General features: G+C 23.5%; 2 protein-coding genes across 3 annotated transcripts in view; both read right to left on the bottom strand.

Annotated features, from left to right (window-relative positions):
* Positions 1 to 15,874, bottom strand: part of LOC127286100 (uncharacterized) — a 51,108-nt gene extending 35,234 nt beyond the window's left edge. Inside the window, exon 1 of one of the 2 annotated variants that reach the window (XM_051312401.1) lies at positions 15,748 to 15,874. The gene's annotated coding sequence lies outside the window, so the exon portion shown is untranslated. Of the gene's footprint in view, positions 1 to 4,848; positions 4,954 to 15,747 lie in introns of those variants that run through there. The other variant, XM_051312403.1, reaches the window with a different exon arrangement.
* On the bottom strand, positions 1,692 to 15,823 carry LOC127286091 (UPF0746 protein DDB_G0281095-like). Its single transcript, XM_051312385.1, has 3 exons — positions 15,748 to 15,823; positions 8,202 to 8,879; positions 1,692 to 1,729 (listed from the first exon to the last, which is right to left on the bottom strand). Exons 1-3 carry the CDS (start codon positions 15,821 to 15,823, stop codon positions 1,692 to 1,694), a joined length of 792 nt encoding a protein of 263 aa, XP_051168342.1.
* Positions 15,875 to 23,619: the final 7,745 nt, after the last annotated feature.

Below are 23,619 nucleotides of genomic sequence, written 5' to 3'. Positions count from 1 at the left end.
ATCTTGTACTTTACGTCTTTTATAATCAATTTCTTTCTGGTTTAATTTTCTGTTTTTTTTACACGGTTTAAATTGTTCATAATATTCTGTTGTTGAATCCATTGGACAATTTAAAATAGTAGTATTTGAATTTTTATCATCTTTAGTCGATATCTCCATCTTAGGATATTTTGTATAGTGGTTTGCTATTGAAATATCAGATGATGATGATGAATGATATGATTTTTTAATGTCTTCTACCGTAATTTCCATCTCCATAGGATATTTTTCATACTGATATGATTCAAAAGTGATAGAAGATGATGATTGGATATCAGAAGGTGATGAGTGATAGGATGTTTTAATATCTTCCATTGAAACTGCTATCTCAGTGGGATAATTTTTATTGTGAGATGATTTAAAAATGGTATCAGATGATGATTTGATGTCTTGTACTGATGTTACATCATCAATAATGATTGTTTCAATGTTAGAATTATTTAATTTATTTTCATGTTTTTGAAAGTTCATTACTGTATAAAAATTATCCAAAGGATTTAACTGAAGAAATTGACTATGGCTAAGTTGACGATTTGAAGAATTACTATATTGTGTATTAGGACTGTTTAATAATGGAAACATACTTAATGATGAATCATTAAAAATTTTTAATAAATGTTTCCTCATTTCTGTTCTAGAGAAATTCAAAGTGCAAGGACATAAATTAAAAATTATTGAAATCACAAAGGCAATTGCGTAGACTCCACAATCGTAAGAATTAATTTGAAATTGTACATTTTCAAAAACAATCTCTATATTCTGTGAATAAGGGAATAATTTACGTATATATTTTATATGATCATCATTTAATGAATGTTGATTTAAACTATCATATACATGAATAATGTAATTATTGTAATAAATACATATCCAGTGTCCATGGTTGTTATTTCCGGAGAATAATATTTGTATATACTCTTGATCAAGTGGTACTGGATTTATAAGAAATGGTAATTGAAGAAATAGTGTTGATTGCATAGAAAAATTACTCTGAGATTGTAAAATTCTATTAAATTCCGTTATATGAGTATCAGTCAACATACTATTTTCACCATTGTAGTGACCAAGTCCTAATACAGTTTCTTTTTCTGCTTGAGATAATCCCATTTTTAATAGATGAATTTAAATAAGATAAAAAATGGTTACCTAAAAAAAAATTTTATTTTAATTTATTATAATTTAAATTATGCGATGATTAACACACATCGTTCTTCAATCGAAAAGAAATGCGACTAATATAGATTCAACAACAACAAATGGAATTTAATTTGCTTTTTAATGAGTTAATTGATATACCCATGTGCGAAAACATTATTATTACTAGACCTGAGCGTTAGCAGACAATATTGGGCCGACTTTTGTGGTGCTAATTGCGGTTGGACGTCGGCTGCCAGGCCACGACAGAAATAAGTGGCCCAATATTGTCGGCCATGAGTGGCCCAGTATTATCAAAATTAAAAAAAAGATTCAAAAATTATAGTTATTAATTAATTAACTAATTGAAACATTTAAAAAAATCTATCACTAGCGGGGACCAAAATCACAACATAACACATCGAAGCTTAACACGTTAACCACTACACTAAGCGGACACGGAAATATCAATGAAAAATTTTTTTTGATAAGTTGCTTCTGCTTTAACACTTCAGCCGTTATTGCTCCATTACAGCGCCAAGATTCGTTCTAACTTCTGGAAAAATGAATTGTTAAATTAAATTCAATATTTCAGCTGTTAATGTGCCAATAATTAGCCAGTATTGGAACAAAGTTCGGCTAAATTATGGTAAATTAGAAGTCCCAAGAATTTTTGACAGTATTGGCCAAGTAATGTGACAAAGTTTGGTCCAATTATAGCAAGTCAGAATTACCAACATCATTTTAATAATATAATCGCTAAAAAAATTTATTTATTACATTTTCTGCGACTTTTAAACTTTAGATCAAAACTAAATCCATTTTTTATTGATAATTAATCAATTTTAAAAATTTTTGTGTCGAAATATTCGTTACAACAAGTATTCCAAGTGAGAAAACCAAAACGGGTTAATATTGGCCCAATATTGTCAAAGCTGACACCGAGCATTGGTAGACAATATCGGTCCTTCTCTTGTGGAGAAAGCTGCGGTTAGACGTAGGCAGCCAAGTATCATACGCCATCAATGTGCCAATCTTGGCTGCCATTAGTGGCCCAGTATTGTCAAAGTTTAAAAAACTATAATTATTAATAAATTAACTAATTAAATCATTATACATTTATAATATAAGTCCTTACAGAAATCGCAATTGTTTAAACATTTCAAAAATTTGTAATATTTGCGAGAACTGAACTCGAAACCTAACGCATCAAAATCTAACACGCTAACCACTACAATATACGCGGATATGGGAATCTCAACACAAAAATGTTTTGATAAGTTGCATTTGAGGAACATTTCAACCGTTAATGCCCCATTACTGGGCCAAAATTCGTTCCAACTTTGGAAAAAATGACTTGTCAAAATTAATTCAACATTTCAGCCGTTAATGGGCAAATAATGACCCAGTAATAGGACAGAGTTCGTCTCAATTATGGAAAATTAAACTTACCAATTATTGGTTCCAATATTGACCCAGTAATGTGACAAAGTTCGGACCAATAATAGCAAATTAGAGTAATCGAGAATCAGTGCCAATATTGGCCCAATAAGGGGACGAATTGATCGCCAGTACTGGTGCATTAACGTTTGCCGTACTTCGGCAGACATTACTGGACCAATGTTGAGTCGTATTGTCAGTCTCGTCATTTTAAACTTGAAATAAAATCTTTTTCAGCATTTATTTACGAGTAATTTTCCGTAAAAGTAATTGTAAAATTATTAACAATAAGCTTAGCATTTTACATTTTGTTAAAAAATTCAGTGCGGGGCAAAACCAGGTATATTCAAATACATTAAAGTGGTTCCAGAATAGGTACAAAAGCCAAGTACAAGTGCAAGTCCAAATGCAAATCCCATAAGTGCGAATGAGATAGGTAGTCTATGTATCTCTCTTGCACTCATAGGACTTGGATTTGGACTTGGCTTTTGTACCTATTCTGGAACCGCCTTTACACAATGTATATTTAAATTTTATCGCCAAAGAATCGACATAAGGTAAATGCCCTAGTTACCGTCAATTTTGCTTCAGTAATCGTCACATAAGTAATTTGAGAATTTAAAGCAATGTATTAAAAAAATTATTATTATAATTTATTATTTGTATAAAAATAATTATTTAAAATCGGAAGATTCATAATCTTTAATTGTATTAGAAAATATTTTATGTAATTTTCAATGAAAGTGACGGTAACTAAAGCAGTGGACTTATAAAAAAAATTTAAAAATACGTAAAACAACGTCCATATAATAAAGAAACATTTCATTGATACTAATTTTGAATCTATTTTAGTTGCATTTCTTTTTGCTTTGTTCACCGATGTTTACGCTAATGATACACTTATAATTAAAATAATGTAAGGAAAAGGAATAATTAATAAAAAAAATTAATTTAACAACAGCATAAATCAAATGCCATTAAGCAATTAAGAAAGTTTGCAGTATATGTCAATAAGGTTCTGAAAGTCAATAAAGTTTCGAAAAATTATAATTTGAACGGTAGAATGAAAAAATTAGTTACGCATCAACTCACTGTTTTTACCGTAAATGAAAAAAACATATTCAAAAACTATGAATTAAGTGCTTGCTTTGCAATCGAGTACTATCTCATTTTTAAATTATAATTTAAAATATAACAATAAAATTTTTCTAATTATTATAATTATAAAAATAATTGAAAATTAATAACAATATGATATTATAATTATCTAAAATTAAAATTAATAATTTTTTATTAATATTATTATTATTATTTTGATTAGTACTGTTTTTTAAAAATTATTTTCATATTTTCAAAGCGATGTTTTTTGTCTTATTAAATTTTCATAATATTGTTGATTTACGAATTTATTTTGTGTTTCAATCGAATTGTAAACAATTAAATTTGAGATTATTTTATAATTTTTATATTAGTTATTAAAAATTAATTTAAAACGCAATAAAAAAGAAAATTATATTACAGAAATACAGTAAAAGAATTGTCTTTAATTTTTTATGAAAACCTCAATTTTAAAAAATTTGCGCTTCACCGCTTTTGTCATTCTACACTTCATTTATAATTCTTTCGTTTACAATTACATATGACTTTTGTTCGCCTAAATAGTGATAGAGGTTCTAATTAACGGTACCAGTTATTAATTACAAATATTACTATTATGACATAGGTATTTAAATTATTAAATTAATGAAACTTCATTAAAATGCGGATTGTATCTCTATTTTTAAGTCATAAAAAAGTTTTTTAAATTTTTTTACTTCAAACAATAAATAAACATAAATATTAATTGAAATAAATTTTATCCTTCAATCAAGTCAAAACTGCATAAAAAGGTAATTTATTTTAAAAAAATAAAAAAAATATATTTTGAAAAAGTTAATAATAATGCAAACGTTCAAAAAAATTTAATTAATTAATCATCAAAATAACGTAGAAGAATATTTTTTTTCAATTAAAAGAACAAATAATCTAATTTAAATTTTTTTTAAAAACCAAAAACCAAATATATAATAAAAAAGTAAGAGTACTGTATTTTTTCAAAACTTTGTTCGGTAAATTTTGTGAAGTTTTGATATCGACTTGACTGCAATTGATTTGTTTAAAAAAGGTAATTAATGTGTATTATATGTAATAATTAAACAATTGTATTTTGTTTTATGAAAAAGTTAATTAACTTACCGCACAGCGTTTAGATATATATGTATTTCTTTTTTTTAAATATAAATTATATGGTATAATATTTTTCTTGTATTATTTAAATAAATAATCTATTATATGTCAAACTTCGATAACACACAATTTGATAATGATTCGCTATTAATATTAAATCATGAGTAAACCTTTGTTTTCTTTTAATATTCAAACATTCTACAAATATAAACAAAAATTATTCTTTCATTTCTATTATATTGATATACGTATAAATGCAAAAATTTTATTTATATTTTAATATTATAGTTTATTAATCGATTATGAAATAAATATATACTATAAAAAATGTTCAATGTATTTCATTTATTTATATAACAATTAATAAATATAAATTTCTTAAAAATTGGTTTACAACAACCAAATATCAAATGCAATTAAAGAAAATAAAACAAATCTATTTTTTAAATTATATATATATATATATATATATACCCGTGTGGAAAAAGTCACGATTTTGCCCCCAAGACTTCGGGGCCCCCGGCGGGGGCGCATGAGGGCTGATCCATTTGGCGAATCTATGAGAGCCAACGTAGGGCCACGCATGGATCACACAAATGATCGTTTAGCAAAATTTTCTAAGTCCATAAGTCAAATATTTTTTTATTACCAAAAAATTAATGTTTACAATGATTAAGAACAATGAAAAACGCGTTTTTAATAAAAATATATTTTCACTTTTTTGAAAATTCACCTGGGATGATTCATAATAATAATCATAAAGCATATAATTAATTATATTTTATAAATTACATTTCATTGGAAAATATAATATAATATCTTAACTTTAACTAAATGATATTAAGCACTTTCCTGAGTTAGGTATTTTGCAAGTTTAAATGCCATCAAGAATTTAACATTTGTTTTCACGTAGCGTGCGTAGCGCACTTGGGAAAGTGTTAGGCTCATAGTCCGTAGGTTTGATTCCTTCCTTGCGTTAGATTTATTTATTTCTCAGGTTTGCGTTTAATCAAATATTCTATGTACGAATTAATTGAAAAATGAAAATATCCTATCATAACATATTTTTTTATTAATTAATTTATTATTATACTTTTAAACTATATCCAACAGTTCATTAATTAGAACGTTAATTAATAAATTCAATTTAATTAAGAATTTAATTTAAAAATGGAAGAATTAGTAAATAAATATGTTATTTATTCATAATTTAAGCTTATTTAATATTAATTAACTATTAACTATTAACTAATATTAACTAATATTTTTAATATTGTTGATTAAAAACATTAAGGCAAACTTGAGGGCAAGATGAGGGCAAACGTGAGGGCCCATCGATGAGCATGTTGTTTCCATGAGGGGCCCCTATGGATTACCGATATGCGCCTCTCATGGCATGAGAGCGATCCATAAGGGCCCCCAGTGGGGGCTCACGTCACTTTTCCACACGGGTATATATATATATATATAATATTTATTTTATTTACTTTTTTTTTCAATTGAATAATATAAATAATTATTTGTAATCAACGTTTCTTTAATAAAGACAAATAAAACAAGGAGGGGGTCCTTTATGTTTATTTCATAAACATTATGCTTCCTCATTGTGTGAAGCAAAAAATTCGCTTCCTTGTGAAGGAAGCAATGAATTTGTCCAATTCAATTGATTGATTTAAAAAATTTCGAGTTAAAAATGTTTTAAATTAATTAAATTTTTTGAAAAATAAAGAAAATTTTAATTAATTTTGAGTGTAACATAAACTTTATATATACGAATCGATTCGTTTTAATGCAAGGAATACAATTATTTTATTCATCAACTTGAATTTAAAAAAAACACAAAATTTTTTAGCTAAAATATGAATTTTCGATTTTTCAATTTTTATTAATTCTCAAATTTTAAATCAAATCTATACTTTATATATACCAACCAATTCGTTTCAATGCAGGAAATAAAATTATTTCATATATAAACATGAATTTAAATAAACACATCATTTTTTAGCTAAAATGAGAATTTTTGATTTTTTAACTTTCTTTAATTCTTTAAATTTCAATCAAATCTATACTTTATATATATCAATCGATTCATCTTGACATAAAGAAGACGATTATATTATATATTACCTTAAATTTTTCGATTTAAAAATTTTTTCAATTAAAAAAAAATTTTTGGAAAAAAGACGATAAAATTTTTTTTTTGGGGTATTTTTAAAAATCCTCTCGTCATTTTTGAGAGATTAATGTGTTAAATAAGCCTACCAAATTTTATCCAAATCCATTAAAACCTGTTAAAGATATCGTGTTCACAAAAACGATCCACACACACATACACACACACACACACACACACATACACACACACATACATACATCCGGACAATTGATCAGGATCTCATATAACATGTTTCTATATAGAGGAAAATTTGTTTTCACCATTTTTAAAAAGTTTATAAACGAAAGGACTACATAGCTTCCTCCACGAGGAAGCAAAAGAAATATAATATTTTAATATATTTAGATTTTAAGTACAAAAAATATTAAAATTATATATAATAAAAAGAGATAGAGGTAAAAGTAAATAAATGTTTTTGTCTTTCTTTTTTTTAAATTTTTTTAAAAATATTAAAATTGTAATTGAATAATAATAATAATGAAGAGTGCTATAAGATATTTTTATGAATTTATATTCATTATCCTTCATTTTAATAAAATAACATATTATCTCAAGTGAAATGAAATGTAAAATGAAATGACAAACTTTGAAAGAATTTCATCCCATTATTGGGGCATCAATGGCTAAAAATTTGAATCTTTCCTAGGCCAGGTTTGGGCCTTGTTGGATTTCGCAGTGGGGATTAGTTGTTGTTTTTAATAAAAATTCAAAATATAAATTACAGTATAAACAACAAGTAAAAAAAAGATGGTAACCAAACTAAAATCAACGATTAAGCACATTTATTATATTAATTTTGTAAAATGTTTTACTGTTTTAAATTGATAAATTTTATTTAACAATAACTATTTTTTTGCGGCGTTATAAATGGATGAAAATATAATTTCCATTTTTTTTCAATTTCTTTTAATTTTAATTGTTTCTTGATTCCTCCTCTGCATCCTCGGTAATTATCTGTAAAATAGTAATTATTTAATCAGATAAAAATAAAATTTTAAAATATGAAATATGAATTTTCTTTAATAATAAAAAAAGAAAAGATGTACATTGTAATATTTTATATGAGAGATTCTTTTTCAATCTCATATACAAAATGTATTTTAATGCAATGTTTTTCAATATTAATTTTAAAAAGAGTATAATGATTTTATGTTAATTATTAAATTTATAATTTTATGAATATTACTTTTTTTCCTAAACTGATGATTTCGATTTTGATAAAAAGGTGGACGATGTTGATAATTTTGTGATTCATGGTGATATTGTTGGTGATTGTATTGATTTCCTTTGTTGTATTGATAATTGTGATAATTGTGACGGTTATACGGAAAAAAATGAGAGTAATATTGTAGATGATGTGTACGTTGATTTCGTATTTTTAAATTATGTTGTTGATGTTTTCTTTGATTTTGGATATGTTGTTGAAATTGTTTATGTTGTTGTTCTAGCTGTTGTTTTTGCTCATCATGTTGTTGTTGTTCTTGTTCATCATGTTGTTGTTCTTGTAGATCTTGTTTTTGTTGTTCTTCTAATTGTTGATGTAGTTCTTGTTTTCTTTGTTGTTGTTGTCTTTGTTTTTGATGTTGTTGTTCTTCTTGTTTTGGATCTTGTTTTTGTTCATCATGTTGTTGTTGTTCTTGTAATTGTTGATGTAGTTCTTGTTTTCGTTGTTGTTCAAGGCGTTGTTCTTGATGTTGTTTTTGCTGATCATGTTGTTGTTCTTGTTTTGGATCTTGTTTTTGTTCACCATGTTGTTGTTGTTCTTGTAATTGTTGATGTATTTCTTGTTTTCGTTGTTCTTCAATGCGTTGTTCTTGATGTTGTTGTTTTTGTTGTTCACTTCCATCTTGCTTTTCTTTATTTACTATAAAAGAATAAATGTTATTTTAATCTTCTATCTTTTTTATTATATTAAAATGTTTGTTTTGTCGTCTTCGTGACGTCACTGGGCCAAGAATTTTCGTTTTTCACATTCTTTTTCAACAATTTTTGTTCAGATATGATTCAAAATTAGAATTTAAACATAAATTAAACATATGAATTAGAAAAAAATCTGAATTTTTTTTTTTTGCAACTTTTTGCAAAAAATAATTTTTTGGAAATTTTGCAACTTTTTGTTATTTTTCAGTAATTCACATGTAAAATGCATCCCAATTTCAAATCTCATCAAAAAATATTTATTTTTTTTAAAGTTATCGTTATTTCAAAATTTTTCACAAATCATCATCTATTATATTAAAATGTTTGTTTTGTCGTCTTCGTGACGTCACTGGGCCAAGAATTTTCGTTTTTCACATTCTTTTTCAACAATTTTTGTTCAGATATGATTCAAAATTAGAATTTAAACATAAATTAAACATATGAATTAGAAAAAAATCTGAATTTTTTTTTTTGCAACTTTTTGCAAAAAATATTTTTTTGCAAATTTTGCAACTTTTTGTTATTTTTCAGTAATTCACATGTAAAATGCATCCCAATTTCAAATCTCATCAAAAAATATTTATTTTTTTTAAAGTTATCGTTATTTCAAAATTTTTCACAAATCTTCTATTATATTAAAATGTTTGTTTTGTCGTCTTCGTGACGTCACTGGGCCAAGAATTTTCGTTTTTCACATTCTTTTTCAACAATTTTTGTTCAGATATGATTCAAAATTAGAATTTAAACATAAATTAAACATATGAATTAGAAAAAAAATCTGAATTTTTTTTTTTTGCAACTTTTTGCAAAAAATATTTTTTTGCAAATTTTGCAACTTTTTGTTATTTTTCAGTAATTCACATGTAAAATGCATCCCAATTTCAAATCTCATCAAAAAATATTTATTTTTTTTAAAGTTATCGTTATTTCAAAATTTTTCACAAATCATCATCTATTATATTAAAATGTTTGTTTTGTCGTCTTCGTGACGTCACTGGGCCAATAATTTTCGTTTTTCACATTCTTTTTCAACAATTTTTGTTCAGATATGATTCAAAATTAGAATTTAAACATAAATTAAACATATGAATTAGAAAAAAATCTGAATTTTTTTTTTTTGCAACTTATTGCAAAAAATATTTTTTTGGAAATTTTGCAACTTTTTGTTATTTTTTAGTAATTCACATGTAAAATGCATCCCAATTTCAAATCTCATCAAAAAATATTTATTTTTTTTAAAGTTATCGTTATTTCAAAATTTTTCACAAATCTTCTATTATATTAAAATGTTTGTTTTGTCGTCTTCGTGACGTCACTGGGCCAAGAATTTTCGTTTTTCACATTCTTTTTCAACAATTTTTGTTCAGATATGATTCAAAATTAGAATTTAAACATAAATTAAACATATGAATTAGAAAAAAAATCTGAATTTTTTTTTTTTGCAACTTTTTGCAAAAAATATTTTTTTGCAAATTTTGCAACTTTTTGTTATTTTTCAGTAATTCACATGTAAAATGCATCCCAATTTCAAATCTCATCAAAAAATATTTATTTTTTTTAAAGTTATCGTTATTTCAAAATTTTTCACAAATCTTCTATTATATTAAAATGTTTGTTTTGTCGTCTTCGTGACGTCACTGGGCCAAGAATTTTCGTTTTTCACATTCTTTTTCAACAATTTTTGTTCAGATATGATTCAAAATTAGAATTTAAACATAAATTAAACATATGAATTAGAAAAAAATCTGAATTTTTTTTTTTTGCAACTTTTTGCAAAAAATAATTTTTTGGAAATTTTGCAACTTTTTGTTATTTTTCAGTAATTCACATGTAAAATGCATCCCAATTTCAAATCTCATCAAAAAATATTTATTTTTTTTAAAGTTATCGTTATTTCAAAATTTTTCACAAATCATCTTCTATTATATTAAAATGTTTGTTTTGTCGTCTTCGTGACGTCACTGGGCCAAGAATTTTCGTTTTTCACATTCTTTTTCAACAATTTTTGTTCAGATATGATTCAAAATTAGAATTTAAACATAAATTAAACATATGAATTAGAAAAAAATCTGAATTTTTTTTTTTTGCAACTTTTTGCAAAAAATATTTTTTTGCAAATTTTGCAACTTTTTGTTATTTTTCAGTAATTCACATGTAAAATGCATCCCAATTTCAAATCTCATCAAAAAATATTTATTTTTTTTAAAGTTATCGTTATTTCAAAATTTTTCACAAATCTTCTATTATATTAAAATGTTTGTTTTGTCGTCTTCGTGACGTCACTGGGCCAAGAATTTTCGTTTTTCACATTCTTTTTCAACAATTTTTGTTCAGATATGATTCAAAATTAGAATTTAAACATAAATTAAACATATGAATTAGAAAAAAAATCTGAATTTTTTTTTTTTGCAACTTTTTGCAAAAAATATTTTTTTGCAAATTTTGCAACTTTTTGTTATTTTTCAGTAATTCACATGTAAAATGCATCCCAATTTCAAATCTCATCAAAAAATATTTATTTTTTTTAAAGTTATCGTTATTTCAAAATTTTTCACAAATCATCATCTATTATATTAAAATGTTTGTTTTGTCGTCTTCGTGACGTCACTGGGCCAATAATTTTCGTTTTTCACATTCTTTTTCAACAATTTTTGTTCAGATATGATTCAAAATTAGAATTTAAACATAAATTAAACATATGAATTAGAAAAAAATCTGAATTTTTTTTTTTTGCAACTTATTGCAAAAAATATTTTTTTGGAAATTTTGCAACTTTTTGTTATTTTTTAGTAATTCACATGTAAAATGCATCCCAATTTCAAATCTCATCAAAAAATATTTATTTTTTTTAAAGTTATCGTTATTTCAAAATTTTTCACAAATCTTCTATTATATTAAAATGTTTGTTTTGTCGTCTTCGTGACGTCACTGGGCCAAGAATTTTCGTTTTTCACATTCTTTTTCAACAATTTTTGTTCAGATATGATTCAAAATTAGAATTTAAACATAAATTAAACATATGAATTAGAAAAAAAATCTGAATTTTTTTTTTTTGCAACTTTTTGCAAAAAATATTTTTTTGCAAATTTTGCAACTTTTTGTTATTTTTCAGTAATTCACATGTAAAATGCATCCCAATTTCAAATCTCATCAAAAAATATTTATTTTTTTTAAAGTTATCGTTATTTCAAAATTTTTCACAAATCTTCTATTATATTAAAATGTTTGTTTTGTCGTCTTCGTGACGTCACTGGGCCAAGAATTTTCGTTTTTCACATTCTTTTTCAACAATTTTTGTTCAGATATGATTCAAAATTAGAATTTAAACATAAATTAAACATATGAATTAGAAAAAAATCTGAATTTTTTTTTTTTGCAACTTTTTGCAAAAAATAATTTTTTGGAAATTTTGCAACTTTTTGTTATTTTTCAGTAATTCACATGTAAAATGCATCCCAATTTCAAATCTCATCAAAAAATATTTATTTTTTTTAAAGTTATCGTTATTTCAAAATTTTTCACAAATCATCTTCTATTATATTAAAATGTTTGTTTTGTCGTCTTCGTGACGTCACTGGGCCAAGAATTTTCGTTTTTCACATTCTTTTTCAACAATTTTTGTTCAGATATGATTCAAAATTAGAATTTAAACATAAATTAAACATATGAATTAGAAAAAAATCTGAATTTTTTTTTTTGCAACTTTTTGCAAAAAATATTTTTTTGCAAATTTTGCAACTTTTTGTTATTTTTCAGTAATTCACATGTAAAATGCATCCCAATTTCAAATCTCATCAAAAAATATTTATTTTTGCTTCCTCGTGGAGGAAGCTATGTAGTCCTTTCGTTAATAAACTTTTTAAAAATGGTGAAAACAAATTTTCCTCTATATAGAAACATGTTATATGAGATCCTGATCAATTGTCCGGATGTATGTATGTGTGTGTGTATGTGTGTGTGTGTGTGTGTGTGTATGTGTGGGTGGATCGTTTTTGTGAACACGATATCTTTAACAGGTTTTAATGGATTTGGATAAAATTTGGTAGGCTTATTTAACACATTAATCTCTCAAAAATGACGAGAGGATTTTTAAAAATACCCAAAAAAAAAAATTTTATCGTCTTTTTTCCAAAAAATTTTTTTTAATTGAAAAAATTTTTAAATCGAAAAATTTAAGGTAATATATAATATAATCGTCTTCTTTATGTCAAGATGAATCGATTGATATATATAAAGTATAGATTTGATTGAAATTTAAAGAATTAAAGAAAGTTAAAAAATCAAAAATTCTCATTTTAGCTAAAAAATGATGTGTTTATTTAAATTCATGTTTATATATGAAATAATTTTATTCCCTGCATTGAAACGAATTGGTTGGTATATATAAAGTATAGATTTGATTTAAAATTTGAGAATTAATAAAAATTGAAAAATCGAAAATTCATATTTTAGCTAAAAAATTTTGTGTTTTTTTTTAATTCAAGTTGATGAATAAAATAATTGTATTCCTTGCATTAAAACGAATCGATTCGTATATATAAAGTTTATGTTACACTCAAAATTAATTAAAATTTTCTTTATTTTTCAAAAAATTTAATTAATTTAAAACATTTTTAATTCGAAAGTTTTTAAATCAATCAATTGAATTGGACAAATTCATTGATTCCTTCACGAGGAAGCGAATTTTTTGCTTCACACAATGAGGAAGCATAATGTTTATGAAATAAACATAAAGGACCCCCTACTTGTTTTTAAAGTTATCGTTATTTCAAAATTTTTCACAAATCTTCTATTATATTAAAATGTTTGTTTTGTCCTCTTCGTGACGTCACTGGGCCAAGAATTTTCGTTTTTCACATTCTTTTTCAACACTTTTTGTTCAGATATGATTCAAAATTAGAATTTAAACATAAATTAAACATATGAATTAGAAAAAAATCTGAATTTTTTTTTTTTGCAACTTTTTGCAAAAAATATTTTTTTGCAAATTTTGCAACTTTTTGTTATTTTTCAGTAATTCACATGTAAAATGCATCCCAATTTCAAATCTCATCAAAAAATATTTATTTTTTTTAAAGTTATCGTTATTTCAAAATTTTTCACAAATCTTCTATTATATTAAAATGTTTGTTTTGTCGTCTTCGTGACGTCACTGGGCCAAGAATTTTCGTTTTTCACATTCTTTTTCAACAATTTTTGTTCAGATATGATTCAAAATTAGAATTTAAACATAAATTAAACATATGAATTAGAAAAAAATCTGAATTTTTTTTTTTGCAACTTTTTGCAAAAAATATTTTTTTGCAAATTTTGCAACTTTTTGTTATTTTTCAGTAATTCACATGTAAAATGCATCCCAATTTCAAATCTCATCAAAAAATATTTATTTTTTTTAAAGTTATCGTTATTTCAAAATTTTTCACAAATCTTCTATTATATTAAAATGTTTGTTTTGTCGTCTTCGTGACGTCACTGGGCCAAGAATTTTCGTTTTTCACATTCTTTTTCAACAATTTTTGTTCAGATATGATTCAAAATTAGAATTTAAACATAAATTAAACATATGAATTAGAAAAAAATCTGAATTTTTTTTTTTTGCAACTTTTTGCAAAAAATATTTTTTTGCAAATTTTGCAACTTTTTGTTATTTTTCAGTAATTCACATGTAAAATGCATCCCAATTTCAAATCTCATCAAAAAATATTTATTTTTTTTAAAGTTATCGTTATTTCAAAATTTTTCACAAATCTTCTATTATATTAAAATGTTTGTTTTGTCGTCTTCGTGACGTCACTGGGCCAAGAATTTTCGTTTTTCACATTCTTTTTCAACAATTTTTGTTCAGATATGATTCAAAATTAGAATTTAAACATAAATTAAACATATGAATTAGAAAAAAATCTGAATTTTTTTTTTTTGCAACTTTTTGCAAAAAATATTTTTTGCAAATTTTGCAACTTTTTGTTATTTTTCAGTAATTCACATGTAAAATGCATCCCAATTTCAAATCTCATCAAAAAATATTTATTTTTTTTAAAGTTATCGTTATTTCAAAATTTTTCACAAATCTTCTATTATATTAAAATGTTTGTTTTGTCGTCTTCGTGACGTCACTGGGCCAAGAATTTTCGTTTTTCACATTCTTTTTCAACAATTTTTGTTCAGATATGATTCAAAATTAGAATTTAAACATAAATTAAACATATGAATTAGAAAAAAATCTGAATTTTTTTTTTTGCAACTTTTTGCAAAAAATATTTTTTTGCAAATTTTGCAACTTTTTGTTATTTTTCAGTAATTCACATGTAAAATGCATCCCAATTTCTAATCTCATCGAAAAATATTTATTTTTTTTAAAGTTATCGTTATTTCAAAATTTTTCACAAATCTTCTATTATACTATTAAATGTTATTTTAATAAATGTATATCCTGTCTCAAAAGTGCCAAACGCATAAGAAACAAACGAATGAGAATTTGTTATTTAAAGAGAAAAAAGGTTGATGCAACATTAAATAAAAATAATAAAACTGTGCGACTCTTCGCTCGGAACGCAAGCTCTCATACCAGTCGGGTAGCAGTGTATGGCCCACAGGCGCTCACTGCTATCCGACTGGTACGAGAGCGTGCGGTTTAAGCGAACATAACATGTTTTTTTTAAAATAACAGTTTTTTAAGAAACGTTTTTCACAGAATGCCACACATTTGTTGTTTTAGTTATATTTATTTATGATTTTATTTTTCAATGACACCTTTTATTATTACAAAACAACAATAAACTAAATTTATAAAGTATAAAAAAATATTTACTTACTCGTTAAATGTGGTTTTCTTCCTTTAAAATAATTTATTATTCTGGCAGCCACAGATCTCACACTTAAGAAATTCATTTTGATACTGACAATATTAGTAAAATAAATAGGATAAATGATAAGTATTATTAATTTTCAGTTATATTCATGTTTTTATTTAACGTGTGTTGATACTGTCAATATATTAAAAATAAAATAAATTTCTTAAGAACCAAATTAACTATAATTGAGCTGCCGGATCAAAGAAGGGCACATAACTAATGTATTTTAAATGGGTTATGTGCCCTTCTTTGATCCGGCAGCTCAATTAAAATAAAATTAACAAAGAAACAATGATTTTAAGCTAAAAGGGTATGTAATTATTAAGAAAAGTTATTTAATACAGTTATTAATTATCATTTGTACATATGTATCTTAATTATATTTCATCTTATATTTTAATTATAAATAATAAAAATGTAAATGAAAGTGAAAATTATCCAAAAGCGAAATTTAGGAGCTGGATCATCAAACAGATTCTTCGTTTGCACCGCACGCGCTCATACCAGTCGGGTAGCAATGTGTGATTCAGAATTGCTCAATGCTACCCGACTGGTATAAGCCCGTGCGGCTCGAGCGAGGAGTCGGTTCTACGATCCAGTTACTCAATTGGATGTCAAAAACATTAATAATACTCTCTATGAATAAACTGTTAAGGTTTTGTTAAGTTTTTTAATTAATTTTCGGTAACTCTCTTCTATATTTATAAAAATTATAATATTTTAAAAATATTATATATATTATTATTACAATAGAATTATATATATATATATATATATATATATATTTGTTTTTAAATTTTTTTGCAAATATTTTAACTTATTTTTTTTATTTAAATGCACAATTCATCTTCAACTTAAAATTTCCAAAAATAAATTTTTTTTAAGATATTTCATAATTTATATATATTTATATATATATGTAAATAAATAAAAAAAATTAAAATTATTTTTATTATTATATAACATAATTATTATAGTAAGAAATTATTAAAAAAAATTCAAAATAAATATTTGAATTAATGTAAGAATTGAAATATTAATTATTGATATTTCGAAAAATAAATTATACAAGTATATCATTGTAAATATATAAACACTTTAAAACAAAAACATTTATGTGCTTCAAATATAAATTATTATAGACTTTCGTTTTTCATTTAGTCATAAATTGAAATTTGCAAGTGAAGTGTGTTTAAAAAATGTCAACTAAAAGAGAAAACGAAAATTCAGAAATAAAAAATAAAAAACAAAAAATAAATCACGATTCTGAAAAGAATGAAAAAAATTCAGAATCCGGTCTTTTTGTTAATTTTAAAAAAATTACTGAAATAATATCGGGGTAAGTTTTTTTTTTTTTTTAATTTTTGAAATAATTTTTTTAATTGTATTAATTATTTTCGTTTTTTAAAATAAAAAATTATAAGTAAAATTTGTTTAATGAATTCATTTTTACCTTTTAAAATAATCATTGAAATTTTCAATTTTAATAAATAAATTTAAAAAATGTTTTTTCTGTTTATAAAATAGTGATTAATTTATATTAATAACAGATGAGTGCGAAGTTAAGAAAAGAGCCAGCCAAAACGTTTTATTTTCTTTTTCGTTATAATGTTCTTTTTTAATAGTGTTAAAAAGTGTGCCCTTTTAAGATTCGGAGCCTCATATGGCTTAACCAGTAAAAACATTACGAAAATTAGTGGTACAATAAGAGAATAATGGAAAAATATGATTCTTATAAGACACCAGTTTTTACAGATATTAAATATTAATTGTTTTAAAAATTTATTTAAAAAAGATTCAAAACTTATTTTAAAATACAATAACTTTTTCATCGTACATTCAATTTTTTGTTTAAATGGCAACTTTTTAATTTTTAAAACAATTATTGTTTGAACGTTAACTAGTTTAAAAAATTAAAAACGGTTTTAATAGAAGACCATATTCTCATCTTACACTCAATTTAGTTTGAAAGATGAGAAACTTTTTAAAAAATTTTTTAATTATTTAAAAAACAATTGTTTAAAAAATTGTTAACTAAAAAAATTATATTTTTTTAAACAAAATAATATTTGTATCTTACATTTAATTTATTTCGTGAGACAAAATATTTTATTTTAATTAAAAACAATTTTTTTTTTTAAATAATTTGTTAAAAAATTAAAAAATTGTTCTTAAACAAGATAATATTCCTATCTTATATTAAATTTATTTTGTAAGGGGAGAAAATTTTTGTTTTTTAGTGTTTATTTTATTTTGCTTCCTCTCCTGTCCAGGAAGCTTTATATTCATGCGGATTTTGGATTTTTTAAAAATGGGTTATAAGGGCTCATTTCTATGTAGAATGCATATTCAGAAGTTTTAAACAAATGTCAAGATGAATGTGTGTGTATGTCACAAAATGTAATGTACAAATTATTTCCTAAAAGCATTAATGGATTGTCCTCAAATTTTGTCGGCTTATTGTATTGATCAATATCGGAAATCAGACACAACGATTTCCAAAAATATCCAAATAGTTTTTATGTTGCTTTTTCAAAAATTCGAAAATACTTTTATCAACCAAAAAGTTTCTTACGCTGTAAATTTAATTTTTTTAAGTAAAAACCTAATTTCTCGCATTGAAACGAATTGATTAACCTATATAAAGTCAATATTTTACTCAAAATCTATAAATAAAATCATTTTATATTTTTTGAAAATATCGTTTTTCGTCTTTTTTAAAATATCTTTTTTCTTGATGAAATTTTTTAATATATTTTGTCCGAGTTGTATTCCTGGTATCAAAACACAGAAAATAAAGTATTTTAAAATTTAGTATACCTATATACTTAGCACCTATGTTAGAATAAGTTATAATAAATTTCAGTATGTAATATTCATAAGATTAGAATATATTTTTAATATTTAGTATAATATTCTTATCATTTAGAATAAATACTAAGTACGAAAAATATATTTTAATTTTAAGAGTATTACATACTGAATTTAAGTTTAAAGTATTGTAAAATAGATGTAAAATAGTATATATTCTAAATTACCGAAAATTTTTTTTCGGTGTACAAATACATTGATGTATATAAAGTTTACATTTTACCAATATTTATAAATTGTTCGCTATTTATTTAAAAAAAAAATTTTGAATTTTTTTAAAACTAATAATATATAAGTGTTTATCATGATGAGGAAGCTAAATGGTTATAAATTAAACAACTTTTTAATTTTCATAATGTTTTTACTGGTCACAAATAAAATTTTATTCAATAAATATATATTTTCAATTCTTAAAGATGGAATATAAGAGCAAGAATCACTTTTAAAAGTGAAATTAAAATATTCAATGGAGGCAAATTATTTAACATTCACCTATTGGACGGTGAACAAGAATTTAAATGTACAACATTTAATGAGGCAGTGGATTGTTTTTACGATTCATTGGAGGTAATTTATGTATACTTTTATCATATTCAACATATACAGTGAAAAAAAAATTTATTTGGATCAAATAAAAAGTATTTGATCCAAATACATCATTTACTTGTCTATCATCCAATTTTATATTAATATATATGTATTTGAACCAAATACATATTTACTAAACCTAAGTATTTTATTTTATTGTGCTAAATAAATAATAATTTGTATCAAATACAAAGTATTCAAATCAAATACATGAAATATTCAAAGCTAATAAATAATTATTTGAATCAATTATAAAAATTATTTACTTCAATACTGCATGTATTTTAAATACAATATATTTAATATATTTTTTAAATATTTTTCTTGAAATAACTAAAAATTTTCTTGAAACAAATATTTGATTATTCATCATAAGTAATCGTTTTAACCGCTTTTTCTAAAATTTAGTACACTTGAACATAGTATTGACTAGTGATTAAACGAAGGATTTTTTTTCTATTGATTACAACCGATTTTACATGGTAGTAAATTTTATTTGTCACCTACTCATGAACACTGTTAGCTTACGAATGGCGGAGATTTGCAACTTACCTTAACCTCACCTAAAGTTTACGTTGTAAGCGGGTAGTTCAATAATTATTAAAAAATTCTACAGGTGGGCAAGCAGTATATTTTCTCGAATTTCATAATATCTGCTGCTAATTCGAAATATTCATTAAATAATAACATCTATGAATTACAATTAACAAAATCGTCTATTGTAAAGATAGATAATGAGAAGGAAGTTGAATTGCCAAAAAATAAATATAATTTTAAATCAATTTCTGAATTGCAATTAAGTTCAAAAAATGAAACTATAGGTATGTTTAAGTATATTCTTCATTTTTAAATTAAATTAATACTATTATAAATAACGAGGCGCATGATTATTCTATGAAAATAACTCATTACAACTCACCATAAATATTTCCTAAATATTTTATTGTAAAATTCAAAATATTTAAATGAGATGTTCATGATATGTTGATGAAAAAAGGAAATCTTCCGCCTATTCAGATAGAGGGTAATTGAAAAAATAAAAATTTGTCTAAAACATAATGTTATCGAATATAATGTATAATTGTAAATTCTAAATAACTATTTTTTAAAATAACCATGCACCAATAATTGTATATTACGAATATATGATGCAATTAAATAATTTAAAATATAGAATTGATTGTAATGTTAACTTATTTATTTCATAATTTTTAAATTGAAAAATTAAATAATTTTCAGATGTAAAAGGCAAAATTGTAAAAATAGAGGATACCAGTGAAGTGACCTTTTCTTCAGGCAATAAAGTCCTAAAGAGAAATGTGACATTAAGTAATAATTCAAATGAGACTGTACGTGTTTTGAAAGTATATATGGCAAATATGTAGAACTTTTAACATTTTTGTGTTGGGTCAACTGTAACGTTTATTGTCTCAAAATGATCGTCTTGAAGTAATTTCTTATTTAAAACACGGTCTTTTAAAAAATCCAAAATGGCGGACATAATGACACAGTACATATCTGAAAAATTTATAAATAAAACGTTATAAAAGTAACAAAAAATGTTGAAATTATATATCTCTAAATTAAGATCTAGTGATGCTAAAGTTTTACAAAGTAAAAAAAAGTTCACAGTTTACAAAAATTAAAAATTGTGAAACAAATATGACGGAAAAATTAAAAAATTGATCAAATTGACAAAACTTGTTACTTGGAGATTTTTGAGTTCGCTGAATACGAATCCGAGGTCTTTTTTTCGAAATTCAAAATGTCCTGTGCAATATGGCGTAAAAAGTTTTATTAAATTAATTGAATTTAATTTAAATTTATTACCCAGGGGTTTTCAGGTTCGCTGAATACGATTATCAAGTCAGTATTTTGTAATTTAAAATAGCGGATCCGATATATCAGTAAAATTTTAAAAAACAGATTTATATCGCTTAAAATTTAGAAAACAGGGGGGTTTTGTAGACTTGCTGAATACGAATCCGACGTCAGGTTTTTAAATTTCCAAATGGCAGTCAATATTGCCGAGAATTTTTAAAATAATCATTTTATTTTAAAATTATGTATTATTATTACAGTTTTACAATAATTACTCATGATATTATCAATTTTAAACTAATTTACAAAATTTTCCTTTGGTTTAAAAGGAGGGAAAGAACACCTTTTCAACCGTGTATTTCTTATTTAGTCAAAATAAAAACTGAAGTACCTGAAGTTGAAATTAATTGAAATATTTCGATTATTTCAACTTTGACGAAATTATAATGTTTTTTTTCGCATTTGGAAATTTCTTTCAAAACAATGTTTTGAAAAAAAACTTAATTGTGAGTAAAATAAGCAATGGTTAAACAAAATTGGCTGAAAATTTACAGAATTGTTAGAAATTTAAGGTTTGAGACTTCTTTCCCTAAATTTGTGTGTATGTATATCTGATCTCGAAAACACATTTTTTCCCATTTGAAATAAAATTAAAAATATAAAACTAAAATTATTTAAATTCATATTTAATTGTGATTAATAATCGTTTAATATTACATATGAAGATCGTGTTTCAAATCTTTTAATGAAATATTTCAGAAATATTCAAAAATATCATGTACTGTGTAGGAAATGTTGGAAGTTCAAAAGATTTGCCCATATAAATTATTAAATTATTTATTTCATTATACAACTTTTTAACAAATACTTAAATACATTTTTCAGATTTACTTCACTTTATGGAGAGATAAAGCTGTAAATTTTGAAGGAAAATTAAATGATGAAATTATAATTAAAGGGGGAAAAATATTAAATTATAATCATGAAAATTATATTTCAATTGTACATACCACTGTTTTAAAAATAAATTCAGTTGCGTGAAAATTATGATTAAGTGAATGTTTTTATTTTTCATTTAAGCAAATAAAATAAAAACATTCACATAAACACTGTTTATGTATATAATTTGTATTTATGTTAAAAACATACAACCTAATTTTTAAGTGTTTATATTGTTAATAATTTGTAATTTAATTTGTTTGTTTGTTGTATATCAGTTGCGTAATTGTTTATAGAAAAATGTTTATAAAAACGGATGGTGATTTAATCACTAATTGTCAATGGTTTTGTAGAAAAAACGTGCATGTTTTTTGTATCGAAACAGTAGTTGAGTTTGAGCGTAAACATGTTCTTTATAACGCAGTTTACAGAAAAAGTAAATCTTTTTGATAAGTTAGTGACATAAGTTATTAAATATTAGTGTTACATTGTAAACTTATGCAATATATTTATTCTTTGTACTTGATTTAAAAAATAAAATGTTATATAAAATAATTTTTTAATTATTTGTAAAAAGTATTAAAAAATATTATTAAAAATCTAAAATTTAAACAAAATAATGAATTATCTTTTTCAAAAATCTATTATATTATTAATTAAAATATTTTTTTTAATAAACAAGACACATGAATTACTTTATATATCATAAAATTAAATTAAATTATGTGAAGTTAGCCAATATTGTTAAATAATTCATGAATTACACATAAAAAGAGTTTTGATTAAAATTTATGATATTTGTTATTGAAAATTCAAAATGACTTTCAGGAAATAACATTTTTTAAATTTATAGATATTTAAACCGTATTATAATCATCGAAAAAACAGAGGTAGCATAATTCCCGAAGACAGTTTAGTGAAAACTAAAAAAAATAAATTCTTTGAAACAACCAAAAATATTTGTCAGAATAAATTATTTATTTATGAAAAGTATTAAAAGTTTTCTAAAAAATATGTTTATTATTATAATGTTCTTCATTATTATAATGTAAACATGTTTTTTATAACGTAGTTTACAGAAAAATTTAATCATTTTTTAATGTTAGTAACATAAGTTATTAAATAATAGTGTTTTATTATAAACTTTTGTAATATAGTCATTATACGTACATTATTTACAAACAATAAAATTATTTTATAATAATAATAATACAATAATTATAGTTATATTATATTTAAAACAATAAAATAAAGTAAATTTAACCATGGAATGTTAGCCCATATTGATAAATAATTAATTACGTATATAATATTAGTTCTGATTGGAATTGCTTGAAATTTGTTACTTGAGGGTTTTCAGGATTACGAATATGATAGTTATTTCTAAAAATCCAAAATGGGTTTTAGGAAATAAAATTTTTAAAATTTGTTATATTTCAACCGTTTTATAGTCATAAAAAAACTAATGTAGAACAAAACACAAATCATTATATTGATAAAAATAGATTATTTATTTATGAAAAGTATTAAAGATTTCTTAAAAATATAAAACTTAAAATTAATAATAAATTTATTATAATATTAATTTAAAAAATAGAGTAAATACATATGAAT

The sequence above is a fragment of the Leptopilina boulardi genome, unplaced genomic scaffold (assembly GCF_019393585.1).
Source record: "Leptopilina boulardi isolate dan_hultmark-lab unplaced genomic scaffold, ZJU_Lbou_2.1 LbouV2_347, whole genome shotgun sequence".
Taxonomy (NCBI): Eukaryota; Metazoa; Arthropoda; class Insecta; order Hymenoptera; family Figitidae; genus Leptopilina; species Leptopilina boulardi.
The sequence above is the reverse complement of the archived record's forward strand: the minus strand, read 5'-3'. Positions and strand labels throughout refer to the sequence as shown.